General features: G+C 41.1%; 1 protein-coding gene across 25 annotated transcripts in view; it reads left to right on the forward strand.

The window, feature by feature from the left end:
• The window catches only part of FNBP1 (formin binding protein 1), a 95,281-nt gene that overhangs the window by 42,688 nt on the left and 24,867 nt on the right, over positions 1-27,726 (forward strand). For 23 of the 25 annotated variants that reach the window (XM_071765903.1, XM_071765883.1, XM_071765880.1 and 20 more), the window contains exons 5-9: positions 4,525-4,587; positions 5,362-5,466; positions 20,419-20,547; positions 22,264-22,410; positions 26,416-26,613. In XM_071765903.1, coding sequence (XP_071622004.1) covers positions 4,525-4,587; positions 5,362-5,466; positions 20,419-20,547; positions 22,264-22,410; positions 26,416-26,613 — 642 coding nt within the window. Of the gene's footprint in view, positions 1-4,524; positions 4,588-5,361; positions 5,467-20,418; positions 20,548-22,263; positions 22,411-26,415; positions 26,614-27,563; positions 27,591-27,726 lie in introns of all 25 variants that reach the window. The other 2 variants (XM_071765884.1, XM_071765893.1) reach the window with 1 other exon arrangement.

Consider the following 27,726-nt stretch of genomic DNA (forward strand, 5'->3'; position numbering starts at 1 on the left):
GGACCTCAATCTCCTTCCTGAGCTGAGGGGCCCAGAACTGGACACAGGACTCAAGCTGTGGCCTCCCCAGGGCTGAGCACAGGGGCAGAATCCCTTCCCTGGACCTGCTGGCCACGCTGTTCCTGAGCCAGCCCAGGATGCCATTGGCCTTCTTGGCTACCTGGGCACACTGCTGGCTCCTGTTCAGCTTCCTGGCAATCCAGACTCCCAGCTCCCTTTCTGACAGGGGATAGAGCAGCATGTTCCAATGTTCTTACTGCAGGATATAAACCCACATCTTCCTACTTGAATTTTAGTAGTAATGGTGACTCTCCCTTTGAAAAACCCAAAGGTTTCCTCTCAGGGAACACTTTGGCACAGGTTGGCTTTTTAGGGACATGATGGATTGGAGCTGGGTGGATTTCTGAGTGGGGTACAGACTCTCCCTCTGAGCTTTCCTGCCTCTGTTTGTGCTCACTGAATCCTGGGCTGTTTGGCTGCCAGGAAGCCAGATGGTTCAGCAGTTCTGGTCCAGGAGCTGCCTGGTGTCACTGAGTGCTCTGGAGGATCCCTTTGGCTCTGCCCATGGAGTTATCCAGGAGCACAGTGGGTGTCCTGGTGCCTAAGAAGAGGTTACTTGGGTTATGATTTCCAAATATAAAGACTTCATCTGCCATGGGTAGCATGAAACAGCAAGTTACCATTAATAATTTAATAATACAGCCACAAAAAGTGGTTCTGTTGTCACATCACCCCATCAGCATGAGCACACAGGTCTGGGCTGTGTCAGAAATTTTGGTCTTACTGGTTTGTAACTGGGATTGGAAGGCACCACCTCAAGAGAAGATAATTCCAGTTGAGTTTGACCATCAGCTTTGATCACTGAAAGTGTTTCAGGTTTGACCTCTTTGCATGTTAAGATGAATAATGTTCCCCTGGAAAATGCAGAGGAGAACAAGGTTATGGCCCAATATTTAGAAGCAGCTCTGATGAACACGTGTTCCATGTCAGGGCCTGCCTTTCACTCCTCTTGTCCCAAAGGAAAGTGATAAGACCTCAAGAGCATGGTTGCTATTCTTGGAAACAAAAGATTCCTTCCCAGGAGACTGCATCCTGTCTTTGCAGCCAGGAAAAGAAAAACATTTGACAAGGCTTTTTGCAAACTGAGCTGGGAAAATTGAGGAAAACATCATGGTCTCTGATTTCTGTCTTTAGGGTGGTTTCATCACTGGGCATTATTTTAGGAATCACTTGTAACAAAAGTCAAGAATTGGAGGAGGAAATACTACATTGCTAGGGCTGTTTATGTGGACAGCAATATGAGCTGAGTGCCAGTTTTAGTGGAAGATAATGTTTTTTTCAGTGTTTTTTAACTACATTATTTAGTTTGGAATGGAGCAGCCTTGTCCTATCTTTTTTAAAGGCCTTACATGTTGTCACATGAGCCCATATGCTGTGCATATAAATTAAGATGATTTTTCTGACTGTTTTGTATAAAAGCAGCCTGTAGATGTGCAGACCCACAGTTTAACCATGCAATCTATTGCTGTTTCTCAAGAAAAATAAAAGCTGTCTTATTACAGCCTTTCTTAAACTGGTTCACATGGGCAGTTTTTGGTACAGGATTAGCAGCTCTGTTCTTGTGCTGGTGTTTCATTTAAAACTGCCCAAGAATTCCTAAAAAAAAAAATATTATTGGATTGCATTATCCTTTGTGAGATGCTTTTAATGATATTTTGCTATTCTACTCTTCCTCTCAAAAGGAAGGAGAAGAGGTATCTTCTCCCAAGCTTTTGCTGTCTGCTGTGGCTCTGTAAATCCTCTTGCATTTAAAAATTTTTTGCAAAAAAATCCAACTGCTCCTTGTAGGAACAGCACTGGCAGTAACAGGCCCAGGATTGGAGGTAGCTCCCTGCCTGCTCCCAGGGTTGTGATCAACATGGGGGAAATCTGAGCCTGGCAAAAGTCAGTGGGAGTTTTGTCTTGGATTGCCCAGCAGCCAGGATTCCTCCCCAGCTGGGAGGAGCACCAGCAGCATGGGAATGAGGAATAACCCATGAGTTTAAAAAGCAATCAAGTCACCCACAGAGGATGTCTTTGTGGTTTATCATTTGTGGTATTTATTATTTCTTTCTATTATTTCTCTTTCTAAACTTTACTGTAGCTGAGTATTCCCTGAGTGGGCTCTTTTTCAAATATAAAAAATATTTCAAAGTTGATCCACAACCTCCCTATCAGAAACCAAATAAAAGCTGATAATACCTCAAGTCTTACCAACCCTCAGGAGATGCCAATAATGGAGATTTTTGGTGTTTTACCCTGTAAATGTCAGGGATGGAGATGTCCAGGCAGAACGTGGCCAGCTGGGGGTTGTTCTGAGCAGCCTGTGGCATCCCAGCTGCATTCTGCTGGAACACACAGGAAAGAAGAAAAACTGTGATCATGGTTTGGGTGATGCTGTTAAGTTTTTAGCTATTTAGTAGGTCCTATTTCTTGGGTAAAATATTTTTTCAGGAAAATCTTAGAAGTTGGTGTGATGATTTCTAGCCTAAGACTCTCTGGCTTAAAGAGTGATTTAGAAAAATGGGAGTCATGAGCACTGATAAACCCAAAACTTCTGCTTTGGATGCTGTGAATTTGGCCAAAAAATCTCAATAAAATCATGGCTCTGAAGATGGCTGCTGCAAGAGTGCTGCTGGCACATAATTCCTTATCTTGCCTGTAATCTGAGGTTTTCTTGAATAGAAATCCTAATTAGGGTCCATTAATTAAGGCATTGAGTTGAGGGGGTGGGAAATAATTTTCTGTTGTATCAACTACTCTGAATTCATCCTCCTGGGCTGCTGAGTAATAATGTGTGACTAATGAAGAATGGTAATTTCCCATATGGTTTGCTAAATTATTTGTCAGGTTCCCATTTGCTGAATCACCAGGTATAGAATCACCAATTATTTGGTTAAAAAAAATAAACTAAAATTGGAGTTTGTGCCCTGTAAACTTTAAAAAAGAAGAATTGATCTCCAAGTTATTTTTGCTCATTTGGGGGGGAAGTTGCTAAAAGGCATTTGCTGCTTAAGAAGATTTTAAAGGAAATGATTTTGAGGAAGCTGAAGATAGTTCAGGGGTTGAGGAAACTGGAGGCTTCCTGGATGACTTTGAGCAGATCACTTCAACATTCTGTCTTGATTTTCTTCACTTTAAATTAGTACAGTGAAGAAATACAGGGAAGGTACAACTTAAGTTGCTTTCTATAAAAACGAATTTTTGGATGGCAAAAATCATTCTTTAGAGGTAAAAGCTTTGCAGAAGTGCTCCCAATACATGTTACACCTTCCATCACACTTGGCTTTATCTCTCATAGCAAGGATATAGAAATATTTATGGGATAACACAACAAGAATTGGGAGTTAGGGATCTATTTAGAAAATGGTTGAGCTAAAAAAGGCAATATTGCAGTAAAATATCCAAAATGTGAAGGTTCTCAAGACATTTTTACCTCTGTTTTCCTATTAATAATCCTCATTGCATCTCATTGTGCTCCATTTCTGTAAGTGAGCTTCTCAAAATAAAAACCAAATAAAAATACAGCAAAATCTGAAGAGGATGCAGTCTCACTGCTCCAGGCCTGCTGCTCCCCTCACGTGGATTTCCAGCACCTTATAGAGTTTATTTTGCAGTAAATTTGGAAACAAGAAAGATGACTCCTGCAAAATTAAGATTACATTGTTGATTTAACTGCAAAGCAGTTAAAAAATAGGAGGTTGGGGTAAGAGCTGTGAGCTGATATGTTTTTCATCCCAAGTTCATCCTTCAATTGTGAAATTCATCTGGAATTTTGTTTTCCTAAGGTTTTGGGGTCATTGCCAGTATTAGGTTTCATGCTCCCAACCCAAATCCCTTTCTACACCCCAGAAAAGTCAGGGATGGAGAGGAATACCTGGATGATATTTTGGATTTAAAACTTGGATAACACCTCAGTGTGGGGGGGAAAAAAGGGGTCCTGGGGGGACCCAAAGAATTAAAAACCTTTGAAGAGAAATGAACAGCTGGTCTGACCCAGGCAGGGGCTGGAAAGAAGAGGGTTTTATGCTGAATCTGAATGAAAATCAGGAGAAAAATCAGTTTTTAGAGTGTGGCAGTCAAAGGCATCTTGGTAAATGGCACGGAGAGGGGAATTTTAATTTAGTGTTCAGTCAGGAACCAAAGAAATGCTCTTCAGATAAAAGTGCTTCAGATTTTGTGCTATGGGAAACCAATAATTACAAGATAGAGGGAACAATAACACAAGGTGGAATTGCTAAGGGGATTAATTAGCCTTAGTCAAACTAACCACTATAATTGATGCAAATATACATCTGCAGCCTGCTGAGACATTAGGTTGTCATCATCCACCTGCTCAATTTACCAGTGTAGCAAAACCCAGCTGTCAGAATAATTTCTGGGTTGTTGTTTTTTGTTTTTTTTTTTTTCTGGAACTCCTTGAGCATAATTGGCTGTTTGTTCTTCTGTTGCTCAAAATGTTTTCTTTTTTCTTTTTTGAACTAGCATTTCCACGATGGCAGAAAGGCACAACAACATATTGAGACTTGCTGGAAACAACTTGAAGCAGTAAGTAAAATCTTCCTCAGATGTGGGATTTAAGTGATTTTTTTTTTTTTTTTTTCACACTGTTTGCAAAATAGTCCAAGCATTAAGTTTGGAAAAAGAGGGATGTATGGATAAAAGGTGTAGAAATGGGATTTTTAAAACTCTGAAATACACTGGTGGGCATGAGCAAGAGTGTTTTAATAGTACATTTGGCTTTCTGTGGGGTGTGTCTGTCATGAATAAAATCTCATTTGATAGGACTTGAAAAGTGAAATGCAGGATCCCTAAGGGTCCTCTTTGGATATTCCTCTGTAAGTCAAACAGCTTCCTACTTTGTGAATAAATTGTGTTAGCTCAATAGGTTCCTACTTTGGGAATAAATTAAATGGGGCCATGTCTAGAGGAAGGTGGTTTTTCTCCAAGTTAAATTCATTGGAACTGTTGTTCATGTGATGGATGAAAAATGGGACTGGAAGTAGAGGAGAGGCTCAAGAAAGGGAACATTGCAGATGTGTGAATTGTAAAAATAGGGTGTTGGGAAGGGAGTGATTTATTTTTTTTGTCTACATGAGCAGAATAATGCTAATATTGGTAGGATCAAGCAGTCTGAAGAACAGAATGAAAAACGGTTTGTATTTTATATTTTTAAAGATTTTTTTATATTGCAACATAAACAACGGGATCTTAAAATCCAAGTTGTTGCAGCAGATCAGTTGAGGGGCAGGTATTGATTTTAAGCAGCTTTTGAGCTGATGTTTCTTTCCCATAATGAAGGTTTCTGCTTTTCCTTTTCAGAGTAAGAGGAGGTTTGAACGGGACTGCAAAGAAGCTGATCGAGCACAGCAATATTTTGAGAAAATGGATGCTGACATCAATGTTACAAAAGCAGATGTTGAAAAAGTAAGCCAGAGGGTGGAGAGACTGTTTGCAAACTTGAATGGGATGGGTTTAGTTCCTCAATTAAAGGATAAACCCTTCTGAGGCTTAGGGCCTCACCTAAGTCAGTCTGGAGGTTACATAAAAACGGGGAGATTTCAGCAGAACTCTGTATTTGCATCAAAATTCTAAACAGATGCAGTCAGTAAGGTGTTACCTGACTTAAACATAGCTGGCATGACTCTGTGGGAGCTTTTCCAAATCATCTGAAACTAAAACCCCTGATTCTGGGACACTTGAGGTTGTAAGGGCTCCCTGGGGGATGCTTGCAGTTACTCCAGGGTGTTGGTCCTGTGATCCTTTTGAGGAACACTCCAAACATGTCCTGGTGTCACTGCCTGCACTGAGGCATTACCAGGATTATTGGTTTATCCTGGTTGCAGCAGGACAGCTTTTCCTGGTGTGCAGAATCCAGGAATCCATCTTTGTAGCACAATTCTTTGATTTATTTCTTGGTGTCTGGCTGCAGTTGTCTGGGGTTGTGATAGAGCTGGAACTTAAGGAAGAAATGGAGAGGGACAAAGTGTGTTTAAATTGCCTCTCTTTTTTGTTTTACTCATCAAAATGCAGTAATATTTGTCTCTCTTTTTGCTGTTACTCATCAAAATGCAGTAATTTATGTCAGAAACACCATATTATAATGTGTAAGGGCAGTTTTGTCTTCCCTGAGGTTGTTTCCTCTAGGTAGGAAAAAATGTTTGTAGTGTTGGTGGGGGTTTTGTTGGGTTTGTTTGATTTTTGGGGTTTTTTTGGTGTCTTTTTTATTTTTAACAACAAAGAGAGAGAAAGGGGTCACCAAAAAAAGCTGAAGCTTAAAATATACCAAACATTTTGTTGCAGGGACAGGAAAGGAAACTGAATTATAGGTAAGGAAGCTTTTCTAGTCAAAGATAGCCCTTTTGAAATGTGACTTTTGCCCTTCCAGAGGTTTTTTTCATTCTTTTCTCAGCTCATTCAGTCCTAGAAAGCTCTCAAATACAATTATTTTTTTTTTCTTTAGAGCTGTGGGATCTTAAGATGTTTTTAGTACGCTGAGCATCGTCGAGGTTGTGTAGTAGAAAAATTCCCTTAAGTGCTGTTGCATATCAAAGGAAAAAAAAGCCTCTCTGGTCTTGTAATGTGTTTGGCTGTTATTTGTATATTCACCAGGCAGATTTGATCCTTTGTTGCCTTCTGGATTTGCCAGGGCATTTTACAGCTGAATGCATGCACAGGATTGTTAGAAAAACGTAGGGTTTTCTGTCAGAGGGGGGATCATCTCTGCTTTATCTGTATAAAGTGATTTTAGAATATATTTTTTTACTGGGTAAAATTAGGACTTGCCCTAGATTTCTTTTCAAAGCCATATCATAGGGCTACAAAGACATGGCTGTTTCAAACAGAGGGCTGAACCTCCTCACTTTTCCATCCCTTTGGAAGGTGAAAAATTGCTGCTCCATCAATCTGATAGCATTGGGTAAATTCTGGGGAGCAATCCCTACCCTGTGAAACGAAGCAGAGGGGTTTTTCTTTTAAATTTCTTCTAGTGGTTTTTTGATTGTATCTATTTGGCTATGATTTAGTGCAAAATGGGGTTCAGTGGTATCTTCAGCCACTTCCATCCATCCATCCACTTCTTCAGAAAGAAAAAAAAAAAATTCAGTTTTTTGGCTGAACTCAGGAGAAGGCATTGGTTGGGTTTCTAGCCAGTCAGTGGGGTAGATGGAGAAGGAAAAGGTTATCAAAATGAGTGGAATGTGAACTAATATTACTGAACAGAGGGAGCAGTGTTTTCCAAGTGCCTGTGTTAAGCTGGGTTTATCCATGGCAGGCTGTGAATAATTCCCTTTCTCTGCCTCCCTCTGCCCCTGGGACTGCTCTTGTGTAACTCCGGGTGCAGAATGGGAGATTTGTTCAAGCACCCCATGGTGTTGGGGCAGATCTCACTGCCTTGCTCCAGGGAAATGCAGAACCAGTTCAGCTTCAGATGAAGCAATGTGATGACTTTTTGCCTCCTCCTTTTACTGCACTGGTTCTGATTTCCCTCCTTCCCGTCTGGCTCGGCTGCTGAGTTCTTGTTCCCAAAAGCTCCCCCAAAAAATCTTTCTTGCCAGGAAAGCAGATGATTTGTCTGTGTTCAGAGGTATTGATATTCACTTGGGTGTTCTCCAAGCAATGGGATCAGTTGCCCTCATTTTGTTTTTTTTGCAGCTTGAGATGGACACTTTGGCAGCTCCAGCTGGTACCTGCAAACAGGAGCAGGCACCAGAGCTATTTTTTGCATCATGCATTATAGAAGAATGGGATTAAGATTCTGCAGTGATCCCACTGACTATTCCATCAAAAGAATTGCAATTCCTTAATGCACCTAATGGGAAGCTGGGAGAGGTTCTGAAATGTTCATGTCCCTCAATCCTTCAGTCCTTGTGGCCTTTGACAACTGCAGCAGGGATTTCTGTGGCAGAGCTGCCAGCACCTTGCCTAAGGGATAGAATCCTAGAATGGGCTGGGTTGGAAGGGACCTCAGAGCTCATCAAGTCCAACCCTTGCTCCACTCCCCCCGTGGTTCCCAGCCCATGGCACTGAGTGCCACATCCAGGCTCTTTTGAAATATCTCCAGGGATGGAGAATCCACCCCTTCCCTGGGCAGCCCATTCCAATGCCTGAGCACCCTCTCTGCAAAGAATCCTTTCCTAATATCCAACCTAAACCTCCCCTGGCAGAGCTGAGGCTCTGCCAGGGGAGGTTTAGGTTGGATATTAGGAAAAAATTCTTTAGTCTGTGCCCTCTTATCCTACTGATATCTGCCTGACCCCCCCCTGGCTCCAACCTCCTTTCAGGGAGTTGGAGAGAGTGATGAGGTCTCCCCTGAGCCTCCTCTTCTCCAGCCTCAACACCCCCAGCTCCCTCAGCCCTTCCTCACAGGACTTGTGCTGGATCCCTTCCCAGCCTCCTTGCTCTTCTCTGGACCTGCTCCAGCACCTCAACCTCCTTCCTGAGCTGAGGGGCCCAGAACTGGACACAGGACTCAAGCTGTGGCCTCCCCAGGGCTGAGCACAGGGGATAACTCTGGGATTACAGTTTGCTGGGGTGAAGCAACCAGACCAGTGGCAGAGGAGCAATTTGGGGGTTCCTTTTCTCCTTATTTTTTTTTTTTTTTCTTGCAAAGGGCTCAGGTGTGTGCTTAGAGCCAGGGCTGGATGTGCAGGATGGGGGGGATCTTGCCCCTGGTCCAAGGGGTCAAGATCCCCTCTGTAGGATCCTCCTCTGTAGGACCAGCTGAGATTTGCAGAGAGCATTTCCCTTGTGTGATGGTGTCAGAAAGAGCAGGGTGGGGAGTTCTGTTTCCTCCCATCTGCTTTTTTTGGGGTAGGAACACGGAGCAGAGGGGCTGTGTTCAGGCTTTGCAGTGCTCACTGTTTCTGTGCAAGAATCAGAGGAAGAGGGGGGGAGGATCAGGACCCCTGAGCTCCCTCCTCACTGAGCCCCTGGATCACCAACGTCTGCAGGGAGATGGGGAAGGGTTGAACACACATTATACACAAGAATAAGAATAAAAATAAGAATAAGAATGAAAATAAGAATAAGAATAAAAATAAGAATAAAAATAAGAATAAAAAAAATAAGAATAAGAATAAAAATAAGAATAAAAATAAGGATAAGTAAAATAAGGATAAGAAATTAAAAATAAGAATAAGAATAAAAATAAGGATAAGAATAAGAATAAAAATAAGAATAAAAATAAGGATAAGAATAAAAATAAGAATAAGAATGAGAATAAGAATAAAAATAAGAATAAGAATAAAAATAAGGATAAGAATAAAAATAAGGATAAGAAATTAAAAATAAGGATAAGAATAAAAATAAGGATAAGAATAAAAATGAGAATAAGAATAAAAATGAGAATAAGAATAAAAATGAGAATAAGAATAAAAATGAGAATAAGAATAAAAATGAGAATAAGAATAAAAATAAGAATAAGAATAAAAATAAGAATAAGAATAAAAATAAGAATAAGAATAAAAATAAGAATAAAAATAAGGATAAGAAATTAAGAATAAGAATAAGAACAAGAATAAAAGTGCAGTTTGGCAAAAAGGTTTTGTCAGTCTGATTTAGCAAAATGAAAATATCCTGTGCTCTGGAATCCCCTTCTCAACCAAGAGAATGCTGCAAGACATCATCCCTGCTCATCCCAGGGACAGAGCATTTTAGGGCTCAGTGTCACCTTTCCTTTCCTTTGGATGGCAGGGGGATGTGTGCTGGAAAAAGTTCCCAATCCAAACCCCCAGTGGAGCTGCTGCAGTTTTTTGCCCATTTGGGGAAACTCTGTCCCCAGCACGGGGCTGCTGAACATATAAGGAAACGCTCCAGGGTTTGCTCCTTCTCCTTAGAGCTGCAGTTGTTAAAAAGCTGATGTCTGGCTGGGGTAATGTGGTACCCAGGGGTGCCTTTCTCCTGACTTCCTGCAATAAATAAAAATAAAAAACAATAAAAATAAGAATAAAATAATAAGAATAAGAATAATAAGAATAAGAATAATAAGAATAAAAATAAGAATAAGAATAAAAATAAGAATAAGAATAAAAATAAGAATAAGAATAAAAATAAGAATAAGAATAAAAATAAGAATAAGAATAAAAATAAGAATAATAAGAATAAAAATAAGAATAATAAGAATAAAAATAATAAGAATAAAAATAATAAGAATAAAAATAAAAATAAGAATAAAAATAAAAACAATAAAAATAAGAATAAAAATAATAAGAATAAGAATAATAAGAATAAAAATAAGAATAAAAATACTATAAGAATAAAAATAATATAAGAATAAAAATAAAAATAATAAGAATAAGAATAAAAATAAGAATAAAAATAAAAATAAGCATAAGAATAAAAAGCATAAGAATAAAAAGCATAAGAATAAAAAGCATAAGAATAAAAAGCATAAGAATAATTATAAAAAGAATAATTATAAAAAGAATAAAAATAATAAGAATAAAAATAATAAGAATAAAAATAATAAGAATAAAAATAATAAGAATAAAAATAATAAGAATAAAAATAATAAGAATAAAAATAAAAATAATAAGAATAAAATAATAAGAATAAAAATAATATCATGTGGCTTTTCTAATGGTTTATTTTCAAAGTAGATTTGCCAGAACCTGTTTTTAAAGAGGAAGTGGCTGAGGCTGACCATGGGAAGAGGTGAATATTTTGCCTCTTGATTTGCACAGCAGCTGAGATCCTCGGGCAGGATCTGTCCCTGTGCAGAGCGTGGCTGGATGGTGGTGTCTGGGGTCAGACTGCATGAGAAGAACTTCAGCTTTCAGGAGTAAAAAAAAAAAAAAATAAGAGCTGTGCTTGAGTTCCCAGAAGTGCCAGGTGAAACCAGGACCCATCACCTTGTTCCTGTTCCATTAGGAGGGTTCCACCTTGAAGGGTTTGGAGATTGATGTGTGCTTGGGATTTAGTGGGGGAAAAAAGGGCAATTTTGAGCTCAACTCTCAGAAGTCAAGAAGCTTCTGGCACTGCTGAAAAGGTGGGCTGGGTGTTTTGATGTCTTGTGGGGTTTTGAGTGATTCATCTTCTCTTAAGTCTTCAACCCAGTCCCAGAAATGCTGAATTTAGGAGATTTTTTTCCTTTGTCACATTCAGAATCTTTTCTGCACCACTGGGGTTTTCCTATTGGATTTGCTTTTTATCTGCTTACAGCTGCTTGAGCTTTTTGCAAGTCAGTTGTAAGTGTGAAATAAAAATTACTCCAAAATTATCCAAACTTACATCCAGCATTATTATTACATTCCTCTCGTCTGCCCAATCCTATGCTATTTAAAAAAAGGAAAAAAAAAAAAAAAAGTTGATGTTTCTGTTCCTGTGCTGACTCTTCAGATACTTAGAAATTTTAGATATAGTGGTCTTTGGTTGATGTAGTGATGCAGTGGTTGGTTTGGTTTTTGAAACTGAGAAACTGAAGGAAATAGAAATAGGGTCAAATTTATTTAAATCTTCAGGAGATTTCTCCAGTGCTCTGTGATTTTTCAGATCCAGGTTATTTCTGCTGTGTCTTGAGAGTCCCAGAACAGCTTAATATTTGCATAAAGACATCACACCACATAATATCATTAATTTTCTAGTCTGCAAATAAGCTACAGAGAGATCTTCACATTTCACATTTGAAGTTTAATTCTCTCTTTTTATCTCATTCCCTGGGTGCTCCTCACTCTCCCTCCCCACAGAGGGCCTGGTGGGTCCATGGAAGAGGACAGTGGAAGTGGTTCCATTGCCTTGGGTAATCATGAGCTGAATCCCTGGCCAAGTCTTAGAGACATGGATGTAGGAATACCACAGCTTGGAAAGATCCTTGGAGGAAGCTGATTCCTGCCTGTGCAAACACAGTTGTGCTGTCAAGTGGGAAATAAAAAAAAAAGGAGGCAACTGGGCTGGTGAAGGGATCCAGCACAGATCCTATGAGGAGAGGCTGAGGGAGCTGGGGGTGTTGAGGCTGGAGAAGAGGAGGCTCAGGGGAGACCTCATCACTCTCTCCAACTCCCTGAAAGGAGGTTGGAGCCAGGGGGGGGTTGGGCTCTTTTCCCAGGCAACTCTCAGCAAGACAAGAGGGCACAAGAGGTCTCAAGTTGTGCCAGGGGAGGTTTAGGTTGGACATTAGAAAGAATTTCTTTAGGGAGAGGGTGCTCAGACATTGGAATGGGCTGCCCAGGGAAGGGGTGGATTCTCCATCCCTGGAGATATTTCAAAAGAGCCTGGATGTGGCACTCAGTGCCATGGGCTGGGAACCACGGGGGGAGTGGATCAAGGGTTGGACTTGATGAGCTCTGAGGTCCCTTCCAACCCAGCCCATTCTATGATTCTATGGTTTTCCAGCCCTGAGGCTGCAGGATGCAAATATCTTCATTAAGAATTGAGGCTTCCTTACAAAGTAGGGTGCTCTGAGCTACTTGGGCTCTGGGGAAAGCTCTGTGTTTCAGCTCTGGACACAGGGTTTACAGCATCCTTTACACCAGCCAAGTGTCCCTGGAGCTGGATGCAGGGAGCATCCCTGAAACCCCCAAGCTGAACCCAAGGGAGCATCTCCAGCTCAGTGCTGTGTTGTGGCAGCTGCTTTTTTGTTTGCTCAGGTAAATCTGGCAGCAGTCAGCTCTGCAGCACAGCCTGAGGCTCTGTGCCTGCCTTGGGGATAATTTTTTAAGGAAATATTTGAGTCTCAGTGGGGTTTGTTCTGCCCTCTCCTCCCGCCCACCTCGAGGCTCCCACTGCCATAATCATTTTGGAAAATGCAGAGCCATGGAAAGGTGATGTTAGGAGGTGGTTGTCATTAATGTGGTGACTATTTATGCAGAATAGCTCCAGAGGCTTTGCTTTTCCTGGGAATCAATAAAAGGGGTGAAATCCCCAGGCATGGTGCCTGAGGCTCAGTCCTGAACACAGGGCAAGAGGTGCCTGAGCATTTCTTCTCTGAGATATTTCTTGTGTAGATATTTCACAGGGTTTTCCCATGTGGTGGGGAGTTTTACAGACTTGGTTTAGGCAGCTGATTTTTTTTTTTTTTTGCTCCCCAGATGGAGCTGCCTGAACCCTTCTGGGTGCTGTGACCTGGGTCTGATTTCCCATCCATTCAAGTGCAGTCATTTCTTGGTAGAGTAATTTAAGGCCTTTAGATTCACACTTTGCATTATTTCTCTGGGTTATGGAGACCCTAATCTCCTTCCTGAACTGCTTCCTTCCTAATGATGATGTAGTGTGTGAACACAGGGAGTCCCTCAGGATTTGCATTTCTGGAAGAGTTAAGCCATGTGTAGAGCTGGGCTGGGACATGGGGCAGAGCAGCTGTTTCCCTGTTGGAATCATGACTAATTTAGGGGTTTTGATTTCCAGTCAATGAAGAGTTAATGACTGCAGCAGGAGTGGCTGGAAAACTTCCTAAATATCCCCATGTATCCCATCCATACCTCATGTTTGGTGTTGGGATGGATGAACAGGATCACCAGGCAGTTTTAGTGTCTGCAATTAAATGCTGGAGTTCTGTAGTGTTCTGCAGGGTTATTTAACAAAATTCCTTCATAAAACAACTCTGTTGGGAGCTCAGTTGCTAAAGGAGCAAACAAATCAGGGGGGTTGTAGGGGAAATCATGTTTTGGGTTAAAGCTCAATCCCTGCTTGAATCATCTGTACCAAAACCAGAGTTTTGCTAATGCAAGGGGTACTGTGCAGTTGTTCTGTCAAAATACTGGAACAGATCTCTTCAGCTTTTTAAGAACTGAGGGGAAATAAAGCTGAGATCTCAGAACTGAGCTTGCTGGTTCTAAGTTGTTCAGTTTAAGCAAAGTTGGACCCATACAGCAGGGTTTTAAGGCTAGAAATTCACCCTGGTTACTTAGTTGAGGCCTGGTTATCCATCCTGCATTGCCTGTGTTTGTAAATTCTTTTCTTGGAGAGAGACGACCAGAACTGTGCCCAGTATTTGAAGTATGAGCTAAGTTCTTTATTACCCAGTCCTAAAATAATTTCCATTATTTATCTTCATTGCTTACACACTGAAGAATACTTCACTACTTAAACACTTTGCTTATGTTACTACAACTAAACAGATCTCCAGAAATCATTTAAACATTTTTGGCCACTTCTTTTCTTGTCACCTCCTCCTCCAAGCCCACACAGGCTTCCCCCTCACTTTTTTGTAAGAAATCTTAAGTTTCCTTGTAGACCTGCCTTTCATGGGCTGTGTGGCAAGCTCCTGGATGACAGCAGGAATTTGAAGTTTGGTCACTCAGAGTTGGGATATTTAATGTTTGTGACATGAAAATGACAGCACAGAGAGGCAAAGATTTCTCTGCAAGGCTCCAGAGCCTTGGGGCAGGGTGCTGAGAAGCTCTGCCCATGGCAAGGTGGCACTTGGTGCTCTTCTTAAATCTTATGGATTATTTTACACAACGCTTAAACTGCTTTGAACACTTTTCAGACCAAATTGAAGCATTTGATGGGATGTGACAGGGGAGAAAAAGCACTATACTGGTTTTATCACTGGGAAATGCACTCAGATTGCTGCAAGGGAGTTTGTGGCAAATCCTAAGAGCTGTGCTAGAGCCTTGTGCTTGCTGTGTCCTTGTCCCAGTGCCCATAATGGGATCCATCCTTCTCCTTAGAGCTTCAGTGGGGTTTTGTTCCTGTAGAGCATCTCTTGCCCCTGTGCTCAGCTCTGGGGAGGCCACAGCTTGAGTCCTGTGTCCAGTTCTGGGCCCCTCAGCTCAGGAAGGAGATTGAGGTGCTGGAGCAGGTCCAGAGAAGAGCAAGGAGGCTGGGAAGGGATCCAGCACAAGTCCTGTGAGGAAGGGCTGAGGGAGCTGGGGGTGTTGAGGCTGGAGAAGAGGAGGCTCAGGGGAGACCTCATCACTCTCTCCAACTCCCTGAAAGGAGGTTGGAGCCAGGGGGGGGTTGGGCTCTTTTCCCAGGCAACTCTCAGCAAGACAAGAGGGCACAAGAGGTCTCAAGTTGTGCCAGGGGAGGTTTAGGTTGGACATGAGAAAGAATTTCTTTCCTGAGAGGGTGATCAGACCTTGGAATGGGCTGCCCAGGGAAGGGGTGGATTCTCCATCCCTGGAGATATTTCAAAAGAGCCTGGATGTGGCACTCAGTGCCATGGGCTGGGAACCACGGGGGGAGTGGAGCAAGGGTTGGACTTGCTGAGCTCTGAGGTCCCTTCCAACCCAGCCAATTCTATTCTACTCTCTTCTATGAATTGTGAGCACTCCTATAGTCTGGCAGAATCATGTGGAATGATAACAATTCCTGAGACCTGGGGATGAAGATTTTCCATCCCCTGTCAGTGGTTTTGCTCATTGGTGTGAAAAGGATTTCAGGGACCCCCAGATTCTAAATATTTTCCCCCATAACTTCTAATGCTAGTAGTAGGGATTTTTCTTAGGGTTTGTTTTTTTTTTCCTTTTTCTCTCCCTCTCTGTTTCACACTCCTTGCTCTCCCCTCTTGCTTTCAGGAAAGTTCTTTTGGTTTTGTTTTTTTTCTTCTTCCCAGTTCAGAGAGACCAAACTGGTATTGTCAAGTCGTAAACAATAGAGCTTGATTTGAAAGCTGTTGAAATCAAAAGCCTGAAATCCTGGCCCTGGTTTGAAGTCCATGGCAGGATTCCCACTGTTATTAATGATTCTGCAAACACTGCCAGCATTGCTGCTCCCAGGAGGTGATGGTGCCCATGTCATGATAGTGCCCATGTCATGATAGTGCCCATCACGACAGAGAGCAGCTCTGCCAGGCTGTGGAGGGAGGAAAAATCAGCTGGAAAATCTGGGAGCAATTGAAAGCATTCCTGAAATTGGTGAAGTGTTTGAGTCTGCCTTTATCATTAAGTTATTTTGAAAGGGTTGAGGGGGGGCAGGGATGATTTTTTAATTTTTTTTTTTTTTTTTTTTTTTTGTGTGTGTGTGTGTTTGCATTTTAGTCTGATCTTGGGTTTGCCAAAGGCAGATCTGTGTTTTGGCAGGCAGTGGCCTGGCAGTGATGCATCTCACATGCTGTCTGGGTTTCAAAAAAAAAAAAAAAAAAGGGTGAGGGAATGGGAGAATAGAGAAAAAAAAGAAAATGACACCAAAGTTTAGACTGGAAACTGCCATTCTGGACAAGAGCGACTGCTGAAAAGTTGAACTGTTCCACTTAGTGTGGCCCAGCTGAACAGCAGCCAAAGCTTTTTTTCTGCCCTTTTCAGTTATTCATATCACTCCCACCATAACAGCCTGGAGGAGCTACATTTTTTGTCTGTGTAAACCCAGAAGACAGTGTGTCTATTGACCCTCTTGCTGTTTCTGGAATGTGTCTTAGAAACTTGTTCTCAGCAAAATATCCTTCATTCTGTTCTGGAGTGCAGGCTGAGATGGCAGAAAGAGTTCTGAAAGATTTCTCCTACACTTAATTCCCTGATGCTTTTAATTTCAGATGGGATTTGGGGCCAATAGATGTGTGCAGGTAACATTGTACAAACATTTATTCTTTTAATTCTTTAAGAGGCACCTTACAAACATTTTCTCACCTTTTCAAGATGGACACAAAGCTGTCTATATCCCAATTCTCTATTAATTTTTCTTTTTCTGGCTGCTGGTCAGAAGCATAAAATATCTCCCTAACCTGGGTTATTTCAGAGTTAAAGGTCAGTTTTTTTATAATTTCCTATCTTAAGGAGCAAATAAATAGTTCTGCAAGTTCTTCAGTTGTAAGATTTTTAAGAACTGGTGTCCTCCCCTGTATCAATCACTTAGGCTGAAGCTGCCATCTCTGGGTTTCTGGTGGAGTCATTTAAACATCTGGAACAAACATCTGATACTGTTTGGAAGTCTGGCTTTTGGAGCTCAGTGCTTAGGTAGATCTGCAGAAAATGTGGTTAAAATAATCCTGAGAGAATAATGTTTGTTTTTTTCCTGCTACCTTGTAGAAGAGAGAGAAGCCATGGCATGTGTTGCCATTTGATCTGGCTCTTGAGTGTTTTTTCACAAAAGTTAAGTGCTGCTGAGGCCTGATATTTTTATTTTTTATATTTTTCAAGTACTGAAGACATCCACAGTTCTACCAATTTGCCCAAATCAAAGCTTCTGAAGTGACTGCTGCCCTGCATTGTCCCCCATCAAGTAGCAAGGTTGTCTAAAGGATGGGAAAAAGATGGGTTTTGATTCTGTTTAATGACATCTCTGTGTCAGTTCTGTAAGAGCAGAGGTCATATATTTAATCAGCTTTACCTGCTGTTAGTGTGCTGGCAGCTACTTCAGTCAATCAGAGCAACTCTTCCTTTTCTTTGGGTTTTCTTTCAGGGTGTACAGAAAACCCTCCTGGTGTGACTGTCCTTAAATCTTTCTGCCATGGCAGTGGGGACCTGAAGTGTCCCTGGATGCTGGCAGCAAGGTCAATGTAATTAAAAAATATTACAAAAGCAGGTTTGGGGGTGTAGGGGCAACCTGCTTTTTTCTTTTCCCCACAAGCCCCTTAAATCCCTGTCCCCTTTTAGGCTTTTTCATGAAGCTGAAAGGTGACCTCGTTCTTTATTGCTTTCAAAAGGGGATTTTTAATTTTTTTTTTTTTTCATTATTAGTTACCTAACCGTGGCATCTCTTACAACTGAGTAATCCTGCAGTCTGTAGAGGGTCTGGAGTGTGGTTTCACATGTGGTGCTGGAAATGTGAGCTCCTGCTCAGTCATCCCTGCTCAGTTACAGGATAAGAGCTGAGTGAAAGCTGCAGTGGAGAATCAACCTCTTAGAGCTGAAGCCAGGATCTGAATTTCCAGAGACCAATTATTCCAAAGCCTTTCCTCCTGAAAATTACTGTTCAGAGCAAATATTTTAACATTAACTCTAAGCAGCCTCCCAAAAAAATACCTTCTCTGAAGCTGTTTGTATGCACAAGTGAGCAGTAAAGAAGGCAAAAATTTATTTTGCTGTAAAGCTTGACTATAAATTACTCCTGAAATAGCTCCTGTGACTCTGTGTAGCTCCAGGCCACTGCATCCATTACTCTGAATGTGAAACTTCAGGTCATCCACTCATTTTTCTCATTCCATGCTTCAGCAGAGTGCTGGAACCAGGCTGAGCTATAAAACAATCCTGTAACTTCTAGAAGTGATGATGTTAGAGTGACACAGTCAAATGAAGTCAGGAAAAAACGCAAGGCTTTTTATTTTACATTTTTATTTGAAGACCCAAATACCTCACTGGAAAAATATTTAAGCTGTTTGAAGCTTGCCAAATGCATTAAATGGCCAGAAGAAACAAAACATCACTGAGGCACTCATACAGAAATTCTTGGGTTTGGAATGTACCCAATCTTACTCATCTGCTGCCTCCTCTTATTTGGGGCCAGTTAAGATAATTTTGGAACTTAAACTTCTACTCCTGTATGTATTTAACTCAGAGTTACTTTGCTCAGATCTGATCAGTGACCTTGCTCATGAAACTGAACTCTGCTTTTATGTTCTGGGGATCTGCCTGGGTTTGGGTAATAATGGATTTCTTGTTTTTCTGCTTTAACAATGGAGTCGAGGAACAAATTCCTGAGTTGCACTATTGAAAAAAAATTATATAAAAAGGAGACAGCTGTATGAGTGGGCTGGGGCTGTTGTAGAAGTCAGCTCAAACAATGGGATGCTCTTGGGTAGATGGAGAGAAAGGGCCTTACAAATGGATCTTGATTTGTAGCAGCTGGGACTTGGAGGGGTTGGGTGAGCATCACTCTTACAGCCTCTCCATGCCTGACTTTGTTTTGCTGCTAAACTTTACAAGGCTGTGGTGGTTTGCACTCACATCTAATGGAGCTGTGTATGAGGGTGTGGATAATCAAGTTTAATAATCTGGGCAGAAAAATGGTTGATAGTGCTTTGTGAATTTTCTGGAGTTATGCATGAATCCTGTACAGGAGCCCTGGTGGGGAAACAACCCGAGCTGAAGGTTTTTCTGTGGTTGGGTTGATTTATTTCTTTGGTTCTAGTTGCAGCCTTTCCCATTTGATGCTGGTGTTTCAGGTCCTGTTATGCACTCAGTTGCTTGAGTTGGTTTTGGGGAAAGCCTTTGAAGGGGATCTAGGAAATTCCTACAACTGTGATTGCAAAAGAAATAGCTAAAGTGAGGTGAAATAAATGATTAGGTGAGATGTGTGAGCTGCACAAATGGGGAGGGAAACCTATGTCTGTGCCAGCTGAGATCTGAAACCTTCTGGCAGAATTTGTTACCTTCCATTTCTGATTATTAAAATGTTCCAAGATTTGGAATTCCATGGCTTTATTGTCAGGAAAGTATTGTCTGCTTGGAACACTTCATAGAATAGCCCAGTTCTGAACTGGTTTTTAATGGGAGTCCACTTAGAATATGCTGAAATTACTTGTTTTCCCTGAAACACCCCAAAGTGCTTTAAATAATTATTAAACCAGCTTTTGTTTTCTTAAAGGGGTTATTCCAAAATTGAAGGAGTAATGGAAGAAAACACTTTCTGATCAGAAGGGAGCTCCAACAAGTGGATGAAGGGCAGGAGATGTGGGTGCAAGGAGAAGGAAGAGCAGCAAGGAAGGAAAAAGCAACAAGAGCAGATGGGAAAGGCAGTAAGGGAATAATGTTGGGCAGGGAAAAAGATAACAGAAGGTCTCAGGAAGCAGAACTGGAAGGGGAGGGATCTGAAAATATAAAAGGGGTCACTCAGGGACAGATTGTTGTGCTGGAATGATGGGAGGTTAATTGCCCAGTGCTCAGCTATGAGCAGCAAATCATCTCTGGGGGTAAAAATAGGAAGGGAGTTTGGGAGTTTGTGTCTCAGCTGCTCCTCAGGCTCCCTTTTCCTTTTAAATTTCATGCCAGTGCCATTCAGGGAAATGGAGATAAAGGACTTTGCAGAGAGCACAGGGGGAGTTAAGATGCTTTGTCATGATTCATGATATCTGAGGCCATGGAATGAGACAGAACTGGGGTGGGGTTCTTGTTGTGTTGCTTCTCTTTCCCCCCAAAATTACTGCTGGCCAGAAGATACAGGGTTGGGTGAGAAAGGCAGGTGCCATCCAGCAGAGCACATGGTGGGGCAGGAAAAGTGTCCACAAGGATGGGAAAACCACACACCCAGCAGTTCTGTGGGTTGGGAGAGGGGCAAACTTGTTAGTGGTTTGCCTGGAGTAGGAACAGAATGCAAACAAGATTTATTTGTGGAAATAGCAAGAGAAGAGCAGCAGTAATGTGCACACCCCATTTTTATGCTTGGTGCAGCTGAGCTGCTTCACAAGAGAGGAGAAAAATTAAAAGCTGAAGTGTTCAGAGACCCATGTGCTGATATTCCTGGGCTGCCTGGTAGGGCTGGAAAGTTGAGGAGTAACACAATTTCTTTCCATGTAGTCTGAGTTATAAATTTCTTCTGGCATTTTATTTTTTTTTTTTTTTTTAGGCAAGGCAGCAAGCTCAGCTACGACATCAAATGGCAGAAGACAGCAAGGCAGAATATTCTTCCACCCTCCAGAAGTTCAACAGTGAGCAGCATGATCATTACTACACACACATACCAAACATCTTCCAGGTAAGGGGCACTGGCACTGATCTGGAGAGCATCTCACAATCTTGTCACCAGAACAGAGGTGTGTGTTGCACATCACCTCATTTCTGTCACCTTGTCTTTGACTTTTTGGTGTTTTTCTTTATTTTTTTGCTAATTTTCTATGCAGTCTGGCAACTCAAGAGCTCAGTAGGATAAATTGTCCCTTTCTCTTGGACTATACATCAAGTAATCAATAATATATGAGGAATGTGACATTGAATTGGCATGCAGGCTTACAATACTCCTTGGAATCCTCCCAAATCTTGCTCTGTTGAACTCTTGTGCCCGTGCAGCTGGGCAATGACAGCATTATTTGCATTGTTGGGGCAGGAGTCAGCTGGCCAGCCTTGGATCTGTAAAGCCTCACAGCCCTTTAGAACCTGTCTTCAAATCAGACTTAACAGATCCTAAAATTTAAAGCACAATAATTCTGCAGTGGTGAATGTCAAAGGGTTTAAATAACCTTGCTTATTATGTCTTAGGGAGCCTAAAGCAAGGCTGTACAGGGAATAAAAAAGCCATCAGATTGATATTGACTGAAGATCTGAGTTTGTGCTTGGGTGGACATGAGAGAGATGAATGCAGTAGAGCAGACCTTGGAATGACTGTTCCATTGTAATGGGTCATAAGCATCAGAAGTGGAAAATACAACCCCTCCAAGGGAGGAAATGTCACAAGCTTATCATCTGATGAGAAATAACTGATATTTGGGTAGCAAATGTGCCTTTTCTTTTCCATAGCTGGAACTTTGTAGCTAAATGTACACCTTCTCTTTTGCTCCGTGCTTTTTCAAACCAGTATCTTCAGATAAATTATCCCTGGCATCAGATACAAAATTTTTGTGATATATTTGTTTAATGCTAGGGTCTGATGAAGTGCTCTGATTAAATGTAAGCATGCTTTTAAGTTCTGCAGATGAAACCTTTTCACTACCAGTCCCCCAGTAAGCTCTAGTGTTTTCTTTTAGATATTGAATTAAGTTGATTTATGAATAATTCATGTTGCTCAGCCAAGGCAATGGGGTTTTTTTAAGCTGACAATGTTCCCTAAGATCCCTGCAGTCTAATGTGACACAGGCCATTCCTATTTGTGCCCTTCTGTGTCCTGCTATAATCTGTGATAACAGCATTATCCCTCCTCTGGTTTCCCTCTGGTATAAATGGGATTGATGCTGGAGATCATGGCTCTGAATCCATTGAGCCACAGGGAGCTTGTGTTGAACACCTGATGTGAACAAAACCTGATGCATAAGACTGCCTGTCAGCTAAAAAATTGCCTTGTAGGGAAAAGATGAAGGGGAAATATCAAGATTTTTGTTTGTTTGGATTCTGCACTGGAATAAAAATCAGGTCTTCCAGAACGTGCATAGAAATTGAGGGAATTACTGTTGCTGAAATCCTCTGAAAAGCCTCAGGAGCCATCCTTAGCCAGTCTAAAGCTGGGGTTTTGACAAATCAGCACTTTGAATGTAAAAAGTTAATTGAAAAATTCCCAGTAATAATAACAGAGATTACTTTTAGAATGCTATTTGGATGTTTGAGGGAACCCCATCACTTCACGGGATCAGCTTTCCTGGTTTGTTCCTAAAATACCTTTAGACAATAAATTTAAAGCAGGTGGTGGATGCTGGGGAGAAAAATTGGTTGAAACTGTGAAGTTAATCTTGATATTTGATCTGAGTGAAATCTAATGTTTCAGAAAATACAAGAGATGGAGGAAAGAAGAATAGTGAGGATAGGGGAATCCATGAAAACTTTTGCAGAGGTCGATCGCCAAGTGATCCCGATCATTGGGAAGTGTCTGGATGAAATAACAAAGGCTGCAGAGTCAGTGGATCACAAGAATGTGAGTGTTGCAATGTTTGAAATGTTGATTATCATCTTTAATATTGCTCACTTATAAATGCAGGCATGAGTCCTGGGTCCAGGCTGCAGCATGAGAGCTTTGTAGCCATCAAACCAGGACAAGAAATAACTTCGTGTTCCAGTGCTCAGATTGTTTCTCAGATCACCTTAACAGAAATGCCTCTCCTTTTTTTATTTTAAGAATATTCTCTCCTTTTACTGGGATAATGAGTTTTGGAAATGCTGTGATTGAAAAATAGGCTTCTCTGTGGAGTAAGGAAGATGGTAGGCATAATTCCAGGTACCTAATAATCATCAGTTCTTATTCAGATGTTTTTTTTTGTCTAATAGAAAACTGAAAATTCAGAAAACTGAATGTTGCAGAAATGCCTTAATTTCAATTCATTTCAGTGCAATGGAAGCATGGATAGTATTTGCTATATATATTACTGCAAACAATTTTAGCTAAGTTTCTACTTTAAAATCTGTAAGTGAGCTCTTATAAATCTTTATTCTTGAACATCACTGTAGAAGTGGAAGCCTTTGTGATAAAAAGGCTGATAAAATATTCAGTAGAGCTTCCTGATGTACAGTTAGCACAAGGACAAATGTGTTTCCTATTTTGTTTTCAGAATTCTCTGCTCCCTTCTTAAATGAACTCTCTGCTTGCTCTTTCAGCCCTTCTCATGGTTCCCATTAGTGCTTCAAATACAAACAGCATGTGTCTTGCTGGCTCTTAGAATTTCCCATACAGCTTTTTCCCTGGAATCTTTTTCTGAGTTATTCAGTGCCCAGATCCTGGAGAATGCCAGAAATTGGCAGCAGAAGCCTGAGGCTGAAGTTTGGAAATGAATCCCCTGCTTTCTGCTGGGCAACTGCACTCAGAGAGAGCAGGGATAGGAAAGCAAGGAATCTGAAAATTAATCTTTCAGAGGATGGGAGAAGGGTGTGGGGTTTGTCAGAACAACATAACCTCCTGGAGGTGCAGCTTTTGGTGACTTTGTGCTGGGGACATTGATATCTAAGCCTGGGCTCTGCTTGAATCTTCAAGTGAGATTTTGGCAAAAAACACATAAGTCTCATCCAGGTGTTGGAATCACTGAATTCTGCACTCCTAAGTCTCTCTTGCACACAGATAAATCAAATTCATGGCTCACGTGCCTGAATTTAACATTAAAAATTGGTGGCTTTGAACACAGATAAAGAAGGGATCTCCTGTAAATGCTGTGCTGACAAAAATAGATTTAACCAAGTGTGTAATACCTGAAAAATAACAAATGGTTCAGTGTCTTCTATCTGCAAAACAGTTATGTCCATACAGGGTTCTTAAATATCATCAGGGATTTATTTATTATTTTTTTATTTATTTATATTTATTTTTATATATTTATATTTATTATTTTTATTTATTTATTATTTTTACTGTTACTCTGTAACAGTAATTTCTAGTTTTTTGGATCCTAGTTTTTTGTTCCTGCCTTTCTGGAGCATTCAGGTCCTTGGGGCACACACAGCTGTATTTTTCCTTCCAGATCATGTACACCAGTGCAGGGTGTTACAGCAGAGCATCCCCACCTCACCCCTTAACATTTCAAGCAGCAAATTTGGGCTCTCTTGGGCTACAATCAGGAGTTTCTCCTTTTCTTTGAAAGATCCAAATTAAAGGCTGTCAGCTTTACTCAGCTTTTCCAAGATTTTAAATTTTCAGATAGGAAAATCAACTAGATCTGTACTTTATTCAACTTCAAAAATGAGGTCAGATTCCAGGCAAGTTGAATGCAAGGCCAGCTGGGGATAATTCAGCTCCACAATGGGGAGCAAAACCAAGAGGCTGCTGAGCAGGAAAAGCTTTGTGGGAATCTCTGGGTTTCCAGAGACATGTGTTGTCCAGCTGGGAGGAGATTTCCAGGATCTGGTAATGAAAAACAAATGTACAGTGTCACTGAGCTTGAAATGCACAAGGTCAGGTAGTGGCAAAAGGCAGTGATGCACTTGGAGTTCTTATTTTTAGCTCTTTGTATCCTTTGGTTTTCTTTTCACTTTTTGTACCCAGCTGTCAGGTAAAGGGTTCCTAAAGAAGGGTTAAGTGAAAGCTTTTGCTCTTTGTGCAGTGACTTCAGTTCAGAAGATGGATTGGTTATAAAGCAAATAATTTGGAGAGAGCACCACTTTTGGTCATGTAGCCTGTGTACCAAGCTGCCTGTAACTCAAAAAAAAGCTGAAAGATTTTAAGAATCTCCAAGTTTTGCAGCTTTTCTGAATTTTACACTTGGTGTAGCTAGCTCAGAGCTTTTTGCTAATGACTTTTCAGCTTCAGGTAGGTTTAGTACAGACTTTGGCTGTGAAGATTGGGTTCCTATGGTATCTGGGAACCACTCTTTTCTCTACCATGAGAAATATGTGTTACAATAGTAAGGAAGGATGTATTTCTACAGTGACTTTGAAGCTGCTTCCTTTCCCCAGCCAGCTCTGGGCTCCCTCCCTCTGGATGCTGGCAGGATGCTGACAGATCAGTTTTCCTCCAGGGCTCCAGTTTCATTGGGTAGTGTTAAGACCTGGAATGACATATGGGGCAGATTTAATACTTTCTATATTCTCTGCAGCTTAAATACCACAAAGTTCTGCCTCGTGCCCACTTGGAAAATGGCTTGGAGGCTTAGTTTGCAAGTGTATAAATAGGATTGCTTTGTGCCCTCCCTGAAGTGTAAAGAAACCTCACTTGTGGCAATAGAAAGTGGATTGAGCTGGGCATGTGTTAGCCCTGTTTTCCTAATGAAATTGAAAATAGTGCTGGTTTCTCATGTCCTCTGATAACTGGGACATCCCAGAGGTCATGGTGAGAGTGACTGCTAGGTGAGGCTGTGCAGAACTTGCTGCAGAAGGTTCTAGCAGCAGATAAAATTAATTTGTTATGGGCTTCAGAGTTCCTGTTATGACATTATCTTTGTGATAGATGAAGCATGCTGGTTATTTTTAGCTCCATTGTAGTGGAAGGATGTTTTGACCAAATAGAAGGAACACTAAAGAGGAAAAAAAAAAATGAAAAGATCCAGGGTAAAATACCAAAAGGATACTTAATGTAACAGTATGCATGCTTCTGGGCTCTTTCTTTGTCTTGATTCATGACTTTTATTAAAAATATCTTCAGGTGTTTAGATCTCAACAAGTTTTAATGTGAAATCAGGATGAAATAATGGAAAGAGTTGTTCCCCATCCCTAAAAGTTTTGTAGGAATTTCCCAGTGCACCTGATAGAGGTTGAGGGTCTTACACATGATTTTTTTTTCCCCAATCCTGTGAAGATTTTTGCAAAGCTTTTCCTATATCTGTGTTTTGCCCAATTGAGCTTGGCCCCTGGCTGTGCTTACATCCCCCTGGATTGCACATGCACAGCATTTCACCTCCAGACATAAGCAGAATCTCTGAAATGCCTTCAAAGCAACAAATCCATCTTTTTTCATCTGAACAGGGTGGTGATGCTCTTCTCTAGAGACTCCAGATATTTGTGTGCTGTGGCACAGTTTCTCTAATAATGATCTTGGAAGAAAACTCTCAGAACATGATAACAAAAAAGCTCTTTACCCCAGAAGTCAAGCAGATGAAAGTGTGTGAAAATAAGTTTGTTTTTCCTGAGTCCATTAGATTTAAATTCATTTGCTAAGAGGTCTGAATGTGAGCTTCTATATAATGAACTGTGTAGACCTGACCAGGAAAAATGCTATATATATATATACACACATATATATATATAGTTATTCCTATGATTTATGGGTTTTTTTCTTTCCCCTCTGCCAAAAAAACATCAAAACTGTTGTACCCAGTACACAACCAGTGTGTGGCACTCCAAGGAATCCCAGAAAGGGATTTAATGACAGCTCCTGGAGCTCCCAACCACTGCCTGCACCAAGGTGTTGGGTGGCTCAGCTGGGAGAAGCCATTTACTGGAGCTGAGTTCCCCTCACCTCATCCAAGATATTGATGCTCACACTGGATCTGTCCCATTCCAGGATTCCCAGCTGGTGATAGAAGCCTATAAATCAGGGTTTGAGCCCCCAGGAGATGTTGACTTCGAGGACTTCACGCAGCCGATGAAGAGAACGATCTCAGAATCCAGCCTGTCCAACTCCAGAGGGGATGGGAGGTCTGAGCCCAAGTTTGGTAGCAAATCCAAGGGCAAGCTATGGCCATTCATCAAGAAAAATAAGGTACTGACTTGCAAACTTGAGCCTGGTGCTGGTTTGTGTACAGTCAATAACTTCTGCCTTGTCTCGTAAACCTGGCAATTACAATTCTTAAAAGAGAATTTTAGATTCAGAAAGTTGATAACTGATGCTGCTCTTAACGTGGTGTTTTGTTGTAGTCTTTGGTTATATAAGTTTCTTTTTATCTTTAATTTTTTTCCCATAGAGGTTCTTTAATTATGTTGGAGTTTTTATGTTAATTTAACTTGAATTAAACGTCTCTGCCATGGTCCATTTCTGTTCCTAACTCTGTGAAGGAATTCTGTGCTGTTTTACCTGGTGCCATGTGTGCTAACTAACACTGGGACTCTGGGGAAGCTTTAATGTGCCATTCCTGTTTTGACACTTCTAAAAACTCTCCTTGGCTTCTCATTTGTGTTACCTTTCCAGTCTGTGCACTGGGGTCAGGTGGTGGGTGGTTGGGAACAAGAAATTGCTGAGATTGAGCATCACTAATGGAGCAGTTGAGTTTTTTTTAAAAGGCCACATTAACTTCTGTATCCATGAAACCTTTTTCATTTCATTGTCATATTTTACACCATAATGCATGGCAGCATTTATTGGGGGTTGTCAGGATGTGGCAGGGACAAAGGATCAAATAAATTTCCAGTCACACTGATGCAAACCCAGAGCAGCTTTGTTGTTTTGATCTCACCTTTTCTCTGACCCATACCAAACCCCTACTAATTACAGATTTTTTTTAAAATCTACCTGTCCAAAATGGATCATCCCTTGTTATGGGAGAACACAGCTGTGCTGTGCTTACATCAGTGTAGCCAGAAAAAAAAAAAAAAAAATCAACCCAGGGCTAATTCCAGAAGAAATTTGTAGAGTAATTTGTAAAAGTGAAGTGTGATGCAGATTCCTGAGGTATGATTTGAAAGCAGGAAGGAATGTGGTTTGTTGTTTTCCAGATAATAGAAACTCTACTGGGCACTAAGGTACCTTCCTTATCTGATCCATTTAAATTCAGGTATTTGAAAGCTCTATCCATATGCATTATTTGAGCTGTCCACAAGAGCAGAACAGGGCAATTTTGGGGGATAGTGCTGCATGGAAGAGTCTGCATGAGCCTCC

The sequence above is a fragment of the Heliangelus exortis genome, chromosome 22 (assembly GCF_036169615.1).
Source record: "Heliangelus exortis chromosome 22, bHelExo1.hap1, whole genome shotgun sequence".
NCBI lineage: Eukaryota > Metazoa > Chordata > Aves > Apodiformes > Trochilidae > Heliangelus > Heliangelus exortis.